The 16892-nt window shown below is 53.8% G+C and overlaps 1 protein-coding gene and 1 non-coding gene across 3 annotated transcripts; one reads left to right on the forward strand and one right to left on the reverse strand.

Moving 5' to 3' along the window:
• Positions 1–5535: 5535 nt before the first annotated feature.
• On the reverse strand, positions 5536–11194 carry GMFG (glia maturation factor gamma). 2 transcript variants are annotated; one of them, XM_004617370.2, is made up of 7 exons: positions 11129–11194; positions 10738–10834; positions 10563–10612; positions 8917–8966; positions 6837–6919; positions 5948–6021; positions 5536–5723 (listed from the first exon to the last, which is right to left on the reverse strand). In XM_004617370.2, exons 1-7 carry the CDS (start codon positions 11129–11131, stop codon positions 5652–5654), a joined length of 429 nt encoding a protein of 142 aa, XP_004617427.1. In that variant the 5' UTR covers positions 11132–11194; the 3' UTR covers positions 5536–5651. The 2 variants fall into 2 exon arrangements, with proteins under 2 accessions (XP_004617427.1, XP_055001981.1); XM_055146006.1 differs by lacking the exon at positions 11129–11194 and having other exon boundaries at positions 10738–11022.
• Positions 7762–7865, forward strand: LOC129406954 (U6 spliceosomal RNA). The gene has a single exon (XR_008631361.1). It is a non-coding gene; the product is annotated as a U6 spliceosomal RNA (small nuclear RNA).
• Positions 11195–16892: the final 5698 nt, after the last annotated feature.

Here is a 16892-nt window from a genome sequence, read left to right on the forward strand (position 1 = left end):
CCCTACCTAGAGATTCCAGATTAGACCATGTCTATCAAACATCTAGGGGTCCTTACAGATAGCTTATTCCCATGGGAGACTCTAAATTGTTTCCTCTATGCTCCTTAGACCCTGGACCATCCTCCCTCCAATGCACCCCTTCTCTTCCCCTATGACCCCCTACCCCAATGTCATCAGTCCCAGACCTTCTCTGCCTCCCTCTCTGTTCCATTTCTCTCTCTCAGATGCTACAAGCATTCCTCTCTTCTTGTGAGTCCGGAATGCCTCACTCCTTCCTTGTTGAAATCTTTGGCCAACTGACCTAATAACTGACCCCTTGCGGCTCCCCCAAACCCTACTCTCAGGCCACTCTCCACCTCTTTCTGGCCTACTCCCCAAGTTCCCCAGATCCGCAAGACCTCCTCACAAAATGTGCCATGTCCCAAACCTTCCCATTCTGGATCTTCCTGCATCAAGATCCTCCCCTTAACCCCTCCCCTAAATCCTTCCTAGCCTGTCCTGGTCCCCAGATCAAGAACACCTCTGCAGAACGTCCCTCCTGTGAACCCTAAGACTCACTCCCAACCATCTGATGCCTCCAGAGGAAGTCCACAGGACACCCCCACCCAAGACTGCACCATCCTACCCCACCACCGGTTCCTGGTACTTCCAAGTGCCAGACTGAAAGGCAGGAGGAAAGAGTCAGAACTGCAAAGGGGAGGCTGGGAGAGGGATGGGGTGAGATTTTGGTTTTCTTCTGCCCCTGATGCAGGGAATGCACCTGTGGGTCACCTGTCAGGGTGGCAGGTGGCAGTGAGTGGGAGCCACAAGGAGAGAGAGATACAGAAGGGAAGGCATGAAGGACGCTTCATGCCAACAGTCAGTCCTCCACAGAGAACATTCACCGTGCCCCCTCCCAGCCACTCCAGGCTGCCTCAATGAGCATTTCTCTTCCCGTGCTCCCTCAGTGGTGCTCATGGCATTCCTGGGCTTGGCTCTGTCCTCTTCACTCTACTCTTTTGTTGCGGGGGCTGGGGGGGGAGTGGGCACACATGAGGGCAATCAGATCTTACTCCTGGCTCTGCGCTGAGGAGTGACGCCTGACAGTGCTTGAGGGACCATATGTGGTGCCGGGAATCAAACCAGGCTTGGCCACATGCAAGGCAAGCGCCTAACTCGCTGGACTATCTCTCCAGCCCCATCATTCAAGTCTTAGTTCCAGCATAATCTTTTTCCCCCAGTTGCTACTCCACCAATGGTCTTGATGTATGCAAATAATCTTGAAACACATGAGAAATAAGGGGGGTGGGGAAGTGAATAGATAGATGCATGGTCAAGTACTGAGGGGACTGGAATATCCTCTGCAAAATTCTTTCATCGTGCCTACATGTTTTATCAGTTTAATAATGGGGACTGGAGCAATGGTGGGCTCTTGCCTTATTTGTGGTCGACCCAGGTTCCATCCTTAGCATCCCATATGGCCCCCTCAAACCCTGCCAGGAGTGATTCCTGAGCACAGAGCCAGGAGTAAGCCCTGAGCACCTGCAGGTGTGGCCCCCAAGTCTCCCTCAAAATAAAAAGGCTATAAACAGATCCTTCCATTTCTGTCGCCTTGTTTCATTGCCTTCATAGCTGCAAAATCATCGTTTCATTTGTTTATTGGTCTACCTAAGGTTGTTTACTTATTGATCAATTTGCTGCTTGTTGTCGAGTCATAACTGAAGGGAGTGGCCAGCCACCAAGTTTCTTCCGTGTTTAGAACAGCAACCAGGCCCCAGTAGACCACCAGTAAACTTGTTATCGGTCTTTGGGGCATGGGGGTGGGGGAACAGGGCCTGGGAGTTCTGTCCCTTGTAGATTCCCTGCAGGGGTCATTCTCAGGGATGAGCATCATATCCCAGAAGGGGGGTTGCTGTGAGGAGAGGGGAACACCTCAGTAGTTAGGGAATACTACGTGAGGTCAAGGTAGGGGTGTTGGTCTGAAGTAGAGAGCAGAGGGTGAAAGCAGATGTTGTGATTATTTCTTGGGGCCCTAATTCCTGCTGCAGACCTAAGAAAGACCCATTTTGGGACAGAAAGATAGACAGCAGGCTGGGCGTTTGCCTTGCATATGGCCGACCTGGGTTCAAATTCCAGCATCCCAGAGGGTACCCTGAGCACCACCAGGAGTACTTGAATAATCCCTGAACATCACTGGGCATGGCCCAAACACCAAAAGAATAAAGAAGCTTGTTTTACCTTTCCACAATCTTCCCCTCCACTAACTAGGTAGCCTGCTCCCAAATCCAGGCCCCGCCCTCTGTATCTAAGACTCCACCCTGAAACAGAGAAAGAGGTAGAAGAAAAGAGAGAGAGAGAGGGAGGGAGAAAGGAAGAGGGAGGGAGGGAGGGAAGGAGGGAGGGAGGAAGGGAGGGAGAGGGAGAGGGCTCAAAACAAAAACAAAAACAATTTCACTCACTGTCCCACACAAAAATCTAACAGGGACCAGAGAGATAGTATAGCAGGTAAAGCATTTGCCTTGCACAGCATGTGGTCCCTGAGTAATGTGATCCAGGGGTGACCACTGGGTGTGGCCCAAAAACAAAAAAAAAAATCAAATTCAAGAGAGAAGGGGGGAGAGGAAAAAGAGAGAGGAGAGAGGGGGGGGAGAGGGAGAAAGAGTGAGAGGGAGAAGGGGGGAGAGAGAGAGAGAGAGAGAGAGAGAGAGAGAGAGAGAGAGAGAGAAAACAGCTGGTAGTGTGTATGCCTTGCAAGTGGGCAACCAAGTTCACTCCCCAGTAACTCATAATGACCCCCTAGCCCATCAAGAATGATCCCTGAGTGCAGAGTCAGGAGTAAGCCCTGAGCATTACCAGGTGTGGCCCAAAAACAAAAAAATAAATAAAACAAAACAAAAATCTAACACAGTTCCCTCAAGCCTAGGCTTGAACCCACCCTTGTAATCCAAAACCCACCCCTCCAAAATATTACCCAATACCACACACACTTTCACACTTTTTCAGCCTAGATTCCACCTCAAGCCTAGGTACACTCCTTTGCCTTTTACCCTTACTCTCCAAAAGGACTCGCTATTTTTTCCCTTGTCTTTGGGACCACACCCACTGATGCTCAGGGGCTACTCCTGGCTCTGCACTCAGAAATTATTCCTGGAGTTAGGGGACCTTATGGAACTCTGGGGATCGAACCTAGGTCGGCCGCGTGCAAGGTAAACGCACTAACCATTGTGCTATATCGCTCCAGCCCCAACTTCTTCCCTTCTGTCTCAGCTTTCCTGTTGAGGCTCTGGCCCTCTAGTCTTTCTCAGGTTCTGAAGCTTGGTCTTTGCCTTTCCAACTGGCTCACATTCAAGGTTAGCAGGGAGAAGTGCTCCAGGCAAGCGAGGATCTGATTCCAAAACCAGGGAGCTGGGGTCCGAGGGAGCCTAGGGTTAGGTTAGCGGCTTCAGTAGAACCACCTCAGGGGCGTGGCCCGAGCCTAAAGCCACGCCCACTCCTGCTCACACCTCATTGGCCAGTGTGTGGGGCTCTACACCAATCTTATTCAGCATTGGACTGTCCGTCAGAGTCATCGCCTCTGATTGGTCCCTGATTTCAAACGCCCTTCTCTGGTGATGGGAGCCGTCTTTGCATGATGCTATCCTTATCCCGGTTCCTACGTATGGTTCCCCCCCCCATCCCCCGCCTGGGACCTCCGGGGCTCATCCCTGAGCATCTCCCGATGTATCCCCAACACACACACCGCATCCAATTAAACTCCCTTCTCTTGATTGGACAAACCCCAATCAAGTGCATGGATGGCTCCTTCTATTAACAATCATGAACCTGGATGCAGAGTTCAGTTACCGAAGGGTAGTATAGTATAATGGGCAGGGCGTTTGCCCGGCATCTAGCCCATCCGGATTTGATCCCTGGCATCCATATGGTGTTCAGAAGTAATTCCCGAGTACAAAGCCTGGAGTCAGCCCTGAGCACCACCGCATGTGGCCCAAAAACAAACAAAAAATTAATTAAGAAGGGGAAGAGGGAGGCGGGAGGAAGGGGCAAGAAGAAGGAAAAGAACCTAGTTCCTGAAATCCCCTGCCTAAAAGAAAAACGGGAGAGTCTTGGGTCACCACTAGCTGTGTGGCTTCGGGCAATTATTTTTGGCTTCTTCTGTGCCTCCGTTTCTTCATCTAAACCGGGGATAATAATGGTACCTTTTTCATGGGGGCCTTGTAACAATTCATTGAGCTAATCCGGGTAAAGTGCTTAGTGAAGTACCCGGCATATAGGACACCTTCACTCAGAAGGTTAGCTATTATTATTCATTTGATCTTGTAAATGCATGAACTTGGGCTAGTCCTTTCGCCTCTCTGACCTCTGCAAGCCAGGAGTGGCTTGACTTCTTCATGGAATGATGCCCTCTAGCCCCAGCCTTTCTCTTCCATTTCTAGTCATGGGGGTGGAGGCTGTGATCAGGAGGAGGGGTGGAGATGCCCTGGGTAAGGAGAGGAAAGGGGTTGGGGGTATGGATTGGAGCCAAGGAGGTATCAGAGAAGAGCTCAACTCCAGGCATTCCCCAAAGAAAATGGGGGCAGGGAAGAGTTCCCACCATGGCCTCTGGCCAAATGCTTCTGTCCTGACTCTCTGGCAAAGGACTTATCCTGATTGGGGACAAAGAGGGTTAGGGACTGAGCAGAGTGGGATGATGAGAAAATATGTTTTTGGCTGGGCTGGAGGGGAAAGGGTTGGAGCTGGGTTAGTGAACCCTCCCCTCCAAAACGGCAGGGTTGGAGGAGGGGCGCCCTGGCCCAAGGTCACTGTGTCATTGTTACCATGGCAACAGCCACCTCACTACAGGGAACCTGAACAGGGGGGAGGGGAGGGAGATCCCAGGTCCCTGAGTCTGGGGACAGAGAAAACAATCAGAGACATGGAGGAGAAGAGAGAAAGACCGTTTCCTGTCTGTGAGGGCTTGCCCACCCAGGGCTTCCCAAGCTTCCACTGCGGGTGCACCATCCATGGTGCCCTCATATCTGTTCACCTGTGAGATCAGGCACCCAGAGAAGCCCACAGGCACCCTGCCCCCACACCTCAGGCATGCCTCGCTCCACAGACCTCCCTCCCACCCCAGCAACTCATACAACCCTGAGGCAAAGGGGTTCGTCAGCAACTTTCCAGCCATTGAATCCTTCCCACCCATCCTGGGGACGGGGCACTCACCAGGAAACGCATGTCCCCTGGGCAAACTGGTGCCTGGGGTTGGTTGGGGTAGAGGAGCATGGAAGGGACAGGAGAAGGTGGGCTCTGCATACTTGATTTTCTGGGGACTCAAGTGTCCTTCATTCCCCGTGGAAACAGTCTCTGCAGGGATTTAATACCCTCCACCCATCCTGCAGGAGCCCCCGCACCCCGACTCTGGCACTGAGAACACCTCCGCCCTTCCCTTCAGGACTCTGAGCTTGTCCTAGGGGACAAGCTGGGGTCCGCCTGCCCTCTGCTGGCCATCAATGGGTACAACAGGGACTGTAGGCTAGCGCCCACAGACAAGACCAGAAATGGCCACAGCCACAGAGTTTAAATTCTGGCGTTTTAATTTCTACAGCATCACTCTGAAGTGCAGATTCTAGGAGTCCGAGATCACAGTTCCTTTCAGGACTCAGACATCGGGAATTCAGGTTCCGGCCCAAAGGTCAACGAAAGAAAGACAGCTTCTCTTGGAGCCAGGCTTCTGTGAGGTCGTCGGTGGTGCGGATTTCAAACACCTGGACAGGAGAGGCGTCAGCATTAGGATCTGCTCAGGCACAGAAGCCCAGGGGGGCTGCTGGGGCGATAGCACAGCGGATGAGGCGCTTGCCTAGCACAGCTGACCCAGGTTCGATCCCCAGCACTGCTAAGAATGATTCCCATTAAGACAGAACCAGGAGTAAGCCCTGACCACCGCTGGGTGGAAGCCCAGACCCCCACACTGCTTCCTAAGTCTCCGGACCTTTGTGAGTTCCGCCGTCTGCACCAGCCGGTTCTTGCTCCCAGCATACATCATCTGCTGCTCAGGTTTGCAGCCTGCATGGGAAGCATATGAAGAGAAAAGCACAAAAGGGGACCCCAGATTGTTCTTGAAGGCCCTGGAGTTTCCTACATCTCGGGTACTGCTTTCAAGAGGTCCCTGGAGGGGGCCAGAGCGATAGCACAGCGGGTAGGGCGTTTGCCTTGCACGCAGCCAACCCGGGTTCGATCCCCGGCATCCCATATGGTCCCCCAAGCACCGCCAGGAGTAATTCCTGAGTGCAAAGCCAGGAGTAACCCCTGAGCATCGCTGGGTGTGACCCAAAAAGAAAAAAAAAAAAAAACAAGAGGTCCCTGGAATTCTCCTCAGTTGTCTTTTTTTTTTTTTTGGTTTGTTGCAAGGGGGCAGGGGTGTTCCTATATGTGCCTTAGAGGCCAGAGAGGGATCTCTCTGGATGAAAGGAAGAGGCGCTTGGGGACAGAAGCAATAGTACAATGGTTAGGGTGTTTGCCTTGAATGCAATCAACCGGGCCCAGCATCCCCTATGATCCCCCAAGCACTGCCAGAAGTGATTCCCTAGTGCAGAGCCAGGAGTAACCCGTGAGCATTGCCAGGCTGAGGACTGCCAGGGACCCCAAAGCAAGAACAAAACAAAATGGAAAAGGGAGAGACTTGCGTGAGCCCTGAAGGAACATGAGCCCCCCACTCCCACCCACTGCCCTCCACACAGCCACACACACAGACTCGGCCACACACATTCACATGCAGTCCCCAGTCCAAGCCTGGCCGATAATGCCAACCCTCCCAACCCCCCCCCCCCCCCCGCCCAGCTCTCCACCCCTCGCCTCAGGATGGGGGAGCCGGGACTCACCCACAGGGCTGGAGAAGATGAAGCACAGTGGGTAGGACACCCGGCCATCTTCGTGCTCGTACTTGTAGCTGTAAACCACGAACCTGCCCCAGGAAAGAGGGTTTCCCATGAGGGCTCCGGCAGAAATCCCAGCCCAGGAGCCTGGACCTCAGTGCCCAGAGGCCTGAGATTCCCTCACACACAAGTCTGAGCCCTGAGTCCTGGCCTCAGTCAGTGATTAAACACAGGGTGAGTGTTGGAGCTGGAGAAATAGTACAGCGGTAGGGCGTCTGCCTTGCACCGGGCAGAGCCGTATACCATTCTTGACACCCCCTATGGTCCATCAAGTCCCACCAGAAGTGATCCCTGAACTCAGAGCCGGGAGTAAGCCCTGAACAACACCTGGCGTGGCCCAAAAGCAAACAAAAAAGTGGGGTGAGTGCTGGAGCAACTCCCTGTACCTCCCACCCATAAGTCCCCCTCCCCCCCTGCAACCATAACTGTGTGCACGTACTAAGAGTACACCCCTCAAGCCCCACTCTGAGCCCACAGCCAGAAGTTCATGCAACTCCCAACTATGACAACAAATAGAAGGGGGCAGGAAAGAATTATAAAGTTCATCAGTGAGGGAGCCGAGTGACAGTACCGAGGGTTCCGCACTTGCCTTGCATGAAGCTGACCTGGGTTTGTTCCCCAGCAGCCCATTCTAGTAGTTAGTCTTTTTTTTTTTGCTTTTTGGGTCACACCTGGCGATGCACAGGGGTTACTCCTGGCTCTGCACTCAGGAATTACTCCTGGCGGTGCTCAGGGGACCATATGGGATGCTGGGAATCGAACCCGGGTCGGCCGCGTGCAAGGCAAACGCCCTACCCGCTGTGCTATTGCTCCAGCCCCTCTAGTAGTTAGTCTTAAGCACTGGTGGGTGTGGCCAAAAAAACAAACTCCAGTGCTCGCTTCGGCAGCACATATACTAAAATTGGAATGATACAGAGATTAGCATGGCCCCTGCGCAAGGACGACATGCAAATTCGTGAAGCGTTCCATATTAAAAAAAAAAGAAACCAGAAAAAAAATAAATGAAAGTTATGAAAAGATAAACTTTATGAGGCATACCTCATAAAAAAAAAAAAACTCCAATCCAAAAGTACCCAAAAATAAATAACTAAAGGAGGAAGTTTTTCCCCTTCATTTTGGGGGCCTCAGGCCCACCAGAGCTGGGGGCCACCAGGTGCATTGTGGGGGTGGGGGGGTCAGTCCAACCGGTACTGGGGATCAAACTCACTCCAGCTCTTTTTTTTTTTTTTTTTTTTTTGCTTTTTGGGTCACACCCAGCGATGCACAGGGGTTACTCCTGGCTCATGCACTTAGGAATTACTCCTGGTGGTGCTCGGGGGACCATATGGGATGCTGTTAATCAAACCCAGGTCGGCCGCATGCAAGGCAAATGCCCTACCCACTGTGCTATTTCTCCAGCCCCTCACTTCAGCTCTTTTCTTTTTTTTTTTCTTTTTGGGTCACACCTGGCAATGCACTGGGGTTACTCCTAGCTCTGCACTCAGGAATCACCCCTGGCAGTGCTCAGGGGACCATATGGGATGCTGGGAATCGAATCCGGGTCAGCTGCGTGCAAGACAAACGCCCTACCCACTGTACTATTGCTCGAGCCCCTCACTCCAGCTCTTTGAGCTATCTCTCCGCTTCTCATTTTTCTTTTCTTTTCCTTTTGTAGGGGGAATGACTGGGCCACTCCCAGTGGTGTTCAGGGGCTACACGTGGCAGTGCTAGGGGCATACACACAGCCCTGCTGCGTGCGAAGCATGTGCTGTAGCCATTTGACTCATGTCCCTGCCCCCCTAATTCTTTCTGAAATGCAGCAAGTCCAGTGTGGAGGCTGAAACTTGACCAAGTTTAGATCTCAAAAAGCAAACTCCAAGTATCACTTCTAACCATCCCGGTAAAATTCAACAGTACCAAGTTAGCAGACAAAATGCACTCTTGGCTGGATGCACTCTTGGCTCAAACACGGAGCTCCGGAGCCAAGAGAGGGAACCCAAGTCCCTTTCCACTAGCACCCCAACCCTCGCCCAGCACCCCACCATACCTGGGCTGTCTTTCTGGCAACTCTGATTTCAGTTCCTCTGGAGAAATGTTCTGGATGGGAATGAGAGAGCGGTGTGGGGGAGGAAGAGGGAGAGGGGAGAGAAGGGGGGAGAGAGTGAGAGAGAGGCTCTTCTTATATGCCAAAGCACTGGTCAAAAGCCTACCACATTAAGCTCCTCCTAACATTCTCCCCACTTTCCAGGTGAGAAAATTGAGGCCCAGAGATACACAGATGTGAGGAGTGGAGGGGGCTCAGATTTGAATCCGGGTAAAGACTATAATCACTTTACTGAGCTTCTTTTCCAAGGCTGCAGGGTGCCTCAATGCCTCACTTCCAAGGACAACCACCACCCATCTTCCCCCCACCCTATAAAGTATGCCTTAGGCTCATCCCCCAGGCACTACTGAGGAAAGAGAGTTGAGACCAAGGAGGGGGTGAAAGGTCTATCATTTATTGATTGATTGATTGATTTTTGCCTTTTTTGGGGTCACACCCGGCAATACACAGGGGTTACTCCTGGCTCATGCACTCAGGAATTACTCTTGGCGATCCTCGGGGGACCATATGGGATGCTGGGAATCGAATCCGGGTTGGCTGCGTGCAAGGCAAATGCCCTACCCACTGTGCTGTCACTCCAGCCCCGGTCTATCCTTTATTTTTAACAAATTTTTAAATTTTGGTTTTGGGGTCACATCTTGCAGTGCTCAGGGGTTACTCCTGGTTCTGCACTCAAGAATCACTTCTGGACCAGAGTGATAGTACAAAGGGTAGGACATTTTCCTTGCACGTGGCCTACCCAGGGTTTGATCCCAGGTGTCCCATGTGGTCTCCTGAGCACTGCCAGGAGTAATTCCTGAGTCCAGAGCCTGTAGTAGTAACCCCTGAGCATCTCCAGGAGTGACCAAAACAATAAAAAGAATCACTCCTGGTGGACTCGAGGGGCCATATGAGATGACGGGTATCGAACCTGGATTGGCTGGTCACACAGAAGGCAAGCACGCTCCCCACTGTCCTACAGCTCCAGCCCAGAGAAGCCTGCCCCTTCAGAAAGGCCTTCCCCTGACTTTTATTCATTGGACACTCTTTCATTTTAGTGTCAATAATGTATAATCATCATCATCATCACCACCATTTGGGGAGGGAAACACAAGGCCTTATACTTGGGAAGAACATGCTTACCTCACCTACACTCCCAGCTACCAGCATCTATTTTTGTTGATTTGTTTTTCTTTTCTGTTTTCAGACCACACTGCTCAGGCCTTACTCCTGGCTCTGCACTGAGAAATCACTCCTGGTAGGCTCGGAGGACCATATGGGGTGACCGGATCAAACCCAGCTGGGCTGCCCTATCAGCTGCACTATTTATTGGTCTGGCCCCAGCAACATCATTTTATTGAGCATGTACTATGCCGGCAGAGGCAGATCTGGGTGTAACCCTGTTCCAAGGACTGCATCACTGAATCCACAACATCCCATCACTGATGAGGAAAGAGACCTGGACACGCAGGTCTTGGGCCTGGGGGCCTAGGTGACCATCTGTGCTGGGACTTACTCTCCAGGCCTTGCTAGCTCAGTTCCGTTTCCGGTCCAGCCCCTTGCACCTCCCCCTCCCGCCCAGCACTTCCTGGGTGCCTCCTGCCCCTCACCTGGAATTCCTCCTCCAGCACCACCATCTGCCGCTCTCTGTCCACCTTCACTGTAGAGAAAGCGGGCAGTGGGCAGGGGAGGTGAGAGGGCCCCCCGGCGGCGGAGGACGGCAGTGCAGTCCCCGGCCGCGGTGCGGGGCAGTGGGGTGGGGTGTGGCGCGGACACTCAACTCACTTATTATGGCCGCATTGTCCGTCTCTTTTCGGAAGCGGAATTTCCGCAGCTTTTCCTTCAGCTCCGGGTCCACCTCGCACACCACCAGGGAGTCGGACTGGATGCAGCGCCCGGAGAAGTGAGCTCCGGTCCGGGCCCACCCCATGCCCTGCCTCCATTTCCCCAAAGAGGTCACTGCTGTACCCTGCCACCCAGCTTAGGGGGCCGAGCAGGGCTGGACACTCAGCGAGGATTCTGGGACCACCCCCAGGGGGACTCAGGACCTTCTCAAGGGTCTAAGCTGGGAACCACCGTTCTCTCCCGCCCCCTTCAGGTCCTGTCCCCCCACTGACCACCCCCCTCAGGTGCCCCCCCCAGCCCGAGCTGCCCTCGCCCCTCCTAGCCCCCTGACCATAGTTCTTCTGTCCACAGGCTTCTTTTCTGGGTTCTGCTGTCTCCTCGGGTTGGGGCCCCCGGCTGAGTGGGGGTGGGGAGAGGGGAAAGGTTTCATGAACACCACATCCTGTTTATGCCCATTCCAGGACAACTGTCACCCGGGGCTCCGCCCCCCTGCTTCCTTCCCCATCGTGGGCCAGCACCACCCAGGCTCACAGTCATAGACCCCCCACTCCTAGCCTGCCTTGCTTTGCGGCCTGGTCTAAGGGTCTTCACCTTCCTGATTCAAGAGTAAGGGGTGGGAGCCACAGCCGAGGGCCAGAGAGAGAGTACAGTGGGTAGGGCACTTGCCTTGCACATGGCTGGCTCTGGTTTGATCCCTAGCACACCATTTGGTCCCTGAGCTCACCAGACAAGTGATTCCTGAATAAAGGGCCAAGAAGTAACCCCTGAGCATCACTGGGTGTGGCCCAAAACCTGGTGTGGGGGGGAGTGTGTGTGTGTGTCAGGGGGTGGGCAGAGCAATATGACAGCAGATAGGGCATTTGCTTGCATGAGACTGACTCAGGTTTGATCCCCTGATTTCTAGAGCCCAGCAGGAATGACCCCCTGGGGTGCAGATTAGAACAGCTGGGTGTGGCCCCCAAAGCAGAAACGAGTGTTGGGAGTAGGAACAGAACAGAATGGCTGCATGATTCCTATGACCGTGATCAAGATGTACAGAGGGGCTGGAGTGATAGCACAGTGGGAAGGGTTCTTGCCTTGCATGTGGTCTACCCTGATTCAATCGTGGCATCTCATATGGTCCCCTCAGCATCGCCAGGAGTAACCCCTGAGCATTGCCGGATGTGGCCCGCCCTGCAAAAAAAAAAAAAAAATCCAGTTCAGTCAGGAGTTTTTTCAGCTCTGCCGCCCCCCACTGCCCCAGGAAAACTTTCTGCATTCACACCCCTTCTGCATCAAGGCAATTTGAATTACAGAGCTGAAAGAGGCACTTGCAAATCAAGCTGTTCCTCATTATGCTGATGGACACAGGAGCCCCTGTATGCTAGATTATCCCAGAGACCCTACCCCAGACCTGGTCAGTCCTGTCAGAATGTTCCCCACCCCCGAACCCCCAGCCCCCCCCCCACACACATTCTGGTTCCCTTTTTTCCATTAAGAACATTGGAGTGATAGCACAGCGGGTAGGGCGTTTGCCTTGCACGCGGCCGACCCGGGTTCGATCCCCGGCATCCCATATGGTCCCCCAAGCACCGCCAGGAGTAATTCCTGAGTGCAAAGCCAGGAGTAACCCCTGAGCATTGCTGGGTGTGACCCAAAAAAAAGCAAAAAAAAAACCAAAAAACAAGAACATTTCAGTCTGCTCCTTTCCCAACCTGGAATGAAACTCCTTAATAATGAAACCTCCTTAAACATATACATTCCTGGGCTGGAGCGATAGCACAGCGGGTAGGGCGTTTGCCTTGCACACGGCCAACCCGGGTTCGATTCCCAGCATCCCATATGGTCCCCTGCGCACTGCCAGGGGTAATTTCTGAGTGCAGAGCCAGGAGTAATCCCTGAGCATCGCCGGGTGTGACCCAAAAAGCAAAAAAAAATTATATATATATATATATATATACACATTCCTCACCCCCACCCCCAAATCAATATCTCAACCTAACTGTCATATGAAGGGGAAATGCACGGGGAGAAAGGTGTTGGAGACTGAGGAATTTTCACGCGGACATCCGAGCGAACAAGAGAGTATTCATAGCTCCCAGTCCACTCTGGCTGGTCCTCTGGGGACTGGAGGCAGGGGGCACAATAAAGGATGAACCTCTCCCTGACTCCATGTGGCACTATTCCACGCACTGGGCCTCTTCAAGGCCATCACTGCGGGCCTCAGACAGCTCAGGGGCCAGGGGACATGTCTTGCATGCATAGGAACCAGAGGCTGCTCTCAACTGCAGCCCTCCACTGCCGCTGTCACCCCAGCATTGAACCATCAAGCCTGTACCGCCACTACACCCCTCCTTTGGTCCCCTACGCCTACTCCGTTCCTTCGCTTTGCAGCAAAGCTTCCTGAAAGCATCTGAGCACTCTCAGATAGTGCTCTCTGCAGCCCTCTGCTGGCAGACGCGTGCCAGCCCCTTGCCCCAATACTGCAATACTGCTCTCTGCTCCAAACCTGTCCCCTCCAGGTCCCAGCCTGCTGATGCTGACACACTAGCTCTTGCTCCAGGTGCCCACCCCAACCCCAAAGATGTTCCTCCCACTGGATGCTCCTTCCCAACTGCCTTGCTGATTCTGTGTTTTGGGGGACTAGGGGGCCACATCCAGTGGTGCTCAGGGGCTATTCCTAGCTCTGTGCCCAGGGATCATGGTTGATAATGCTTGGGGGACCCTATGGGGTGTCAATGATTGAACCGGGATCCACCACGTGCAAGGCAAGTGGCTTTCCCGCTATGCTCAGCCCTGACTCTGCCTTTTAACAGTGGGTGTGGGAGGGGTCAATCCCCAGGCTTTGGGCTCTTGGTCACTTTCTCCTTTCTACCTCCCTTCCTGATCTTGTATTCAAATTTCATTAAGAATTCAAATCTTGCATTCTCCAGCCTGGGTCTCTACTTAGCTCCAGACTTCTCTACTCAACAGCCATCTTTTTGTTTTGTTTTGGGGCCACACCCGATGCTCAGGAGTTATGCTCCTGACTGCATTAAGGAATTACTCCTGGCACTGCTGGGGGACCATATGGGATGCTGGGAATTGTACCCAAGTTGGCCGAGTGCAAGGCAAGCACCCTTCTCACTGTACTCTGGTTTGGACCCCTGAACAGCCATTTGAAAGCTCCACCTGTGTGCCTTCCTGACATCCTGAATCTTTCTCTTTCCCCAGCCATGGCTTTCAGAATTAGACAGCTAATTCTGAACTTTTCCCCCCCACCTTTGAATTTTGGGTCACCCCGGCAGTGGTCAGGGCTTACTCTTGGCTCTATTCAAGGATCACTCCTAGAGGCATTGGTGGACCATATGAGATGCCTAGGACGGAATCAGGGTGGGAGGTGTGCAAGGAAACACCTTACCCAACTTTTTACCACGGGACCAGGATCTCCCTAGTGCCTGCCCCTTTCCACCTTCATCTCCTGCTTCCATTCCCCCTGCAGCCTTCCCATGCTCCCCTGTTCTCACCCCATTCCCTGCACTATTCTCAGCTTATCTGTCAGAGTTTTCACAAGAAAACCAAGTTACGGGGCTGGAGAGATAGCACAGCAGGTAGGGCATTTGCTTTGCATGCAGTCGACCCAGGTTCGATATCCAGCATCCCATATGGTCCCGTGAGCACCGCCAGGAGTAATTCCTGAGTGCATGAGCCAGGAGTAACCCTTGTGCATTGCCGGCTGTGACCGCCCAAAAAAAAAGAAAAGAAAACCAAGTTAGAAGATATATCTCTGGGTTCAGAGTGGATAGGATGCTCTTTTTGCCTTTTTTTTTTTTAATGCAGGTGGGGGTACATCAGGATTCACTAATGACCCTGTGCTCAGGGATCACTCCTAATGGGGTTCGGGAGACTTTATGGGGTGCTGGGGATCAAACCCGGATAGGCTATGAGCAAGAGCCCTACCCACCTGTTAATTCTCTCGGGCCCTGTTTATTTCTGTTTCATGTGCTCAACTAGAATGTGAACTTGAAGCCTACACTTTTTGTTTTGCTTGGGGCCAACCTAGTGGTGCTCAGGGACTGCCCCCAAGGTGCTCCAGGAATCATGGTGCTAGGGGTTGAACTCAGGACTCTTCTAAGCAGAGCATGCACACTAACCCTTTGAGTTATCTTCCTAGGTGGCCCCTTCTTTTGTTGTCCTTGTGTTGTTGAATTTCTAACATGTAGTAGGTGCTCAAGAAATATGACTGAACTTACAGATGAGTCAGAAGAACTGCTGAGTGTAGCCTGACCATGGGGTGGTGTGAAAGTTTTTCCCTGAATATGCGTAGCAGAGCTGGTAGGGCATTTGCCTTGTACACAGCCGACCTGGGTTCGATTCCTCCGTCGCTCTCGAAGAGCCCAGTAAGCTGCTGAGAGTATCCCGCCTGCACAGCAGATCCTATCAAGCTACCCGTGGTGTATTCGACATGCCAAAAACAGTAACAAGTCTCACAATGGAGACGTTACTAGTGCCTGCACAACTGAACGACAGTGCCACGACGACAGTGACAATGTTGTGTAGGAACTGGGATCTATGCAGACCCCTGGGGCAGGGCTGGCTTCCCTCACAATGGGCAAGACACCACCTCCCCTCTGCCTCCTCTCTGCTGCTTCTTCTCAGTCTTGATACAGGGGCCCAATTTCCCAGCGCAAACCTTCTGTGTTGTCTTTCCTCAGTGGTCTGTGCCTTTTTCCTCGGCTACACAGGGACACTCACTCCCACAGCTGTTCACTCAAGATTCCTTAAATCTTGCTTTCCTGCCCCAACATTTCTCCGACCCCAGCCCCAGGGGTCTGCATGTGTTCTGAACTCCTGCAGTCCAGTGGTCCACACTGGGTCTCCTCAGGAGCACCCACTAACCTCTTCCCCACACACTACAAGGACTTTTTGAGGGTTTTGTTTTAGGGCCACACCCAGCTGTACTCAGGGACCACTCCTGGTGATCAGGGGACCCCATAGGTGTGCAGGGAGGAATGGAACCCAAGTGGACCCTGTGAAGGCAAACACGCCCTACCCACTGTACTATCTCTCTGGTCCCATCTCATCTTAATTTCTCCTCTCCCCTTCTGTGACCAGCCAATCCCTACTTCCACCTCTTCCCCAAATCCACCCCAATGCAAACGCCCCTCAACCCCTCCCCTTCCCCGAGGCCCACCTAATTCTAATGGCCTCTAACGTGTCCAAGTAGAAATTGAAAGCATCTCGCCAAATCCTCAAATCACAACTCGCGGGAAGCAATCCCTTCCCCGGGTTCCTAAGGCCCTCAGGTCAGGTCCAAAGTCCCGCAAGGAGCCCACCCTCTGGGTCGCGTTCACCTCCCACCACACCCAGCCTCGCACTCCACCCTCCACCCCTGCCTGACAGCGTGGACCGGGGCCTGAGCGAATCATCCGAGCACCCCCTCCCCCCGGCTCTAATCCAGCAGTCTTTGGAGCCATCAGATGACCACTCCCATTTATTGAAGGCCTCCGTGGGCCAAGCGCTTGCCTCCCCAGGCATCGCCTCGAATTCCGTCCTAATCCTGCTTGCCAGAGACAAGACTGAGGCAGGGAGCGGTGCGGTAAAAAAAGCAGAAATTCCAGCAGCGGACTCGCCCGAGGGACCGACAGGGGAGTGGGCGGGGGTGGGGGGGTGCCACTGCGGCGCCCGGGGCTTAGGTGGGACCCGCGGAGGGGCGGGGTGTCGGGCCTTGAACGCCAGAATTAGAAATTGTGACTTAGCTCCGCGTCGCGGAGGGAGACGCAGGCGAGACTGCCCTCTGCGGGACGGGAGGTCCAATCCCAGGCTCCGCCGGGCCCGTTGCCCCTAGCAACGCCGCGCGCGCCCCGCCCCTCCGCCGGCCCCCTGCCCTAGCCGCGCCGATTGTCCGTCAGCCCCGCGGCCGGCCAATCCCGCGGCGCAGGGGGCGGGCCTCAGGGGCCTCGCTCAACCCCCGGCGCTCCCGTCGCGGCCGGGACCCCGCCTGGCTCCGCGCACACCTCCCGCCCTTCGGGCTGCCCTCGCCGCCCGTTGGCGGGCGCGCCGTTCGTCACCCCGGCCTGAGCTAATGCCGGCGCGCGGCGGCCCCGGCGGGGAGGGGCTAGGGGCGGTGACGCACG

Source organism: Sorex araneus, chromosome 8 (genome assembly GCF_027595985.1).
Source record: "Sorex araneus isolate mSorAra2 chromosome 8, mSorAra2.pri, whole genome shotgun sequence".
NCBI lineage: Eukaryota > Metazoa > Chordata > Mammalia > Eulipotyphla > Soricidae > Sorex > Sorex araneus.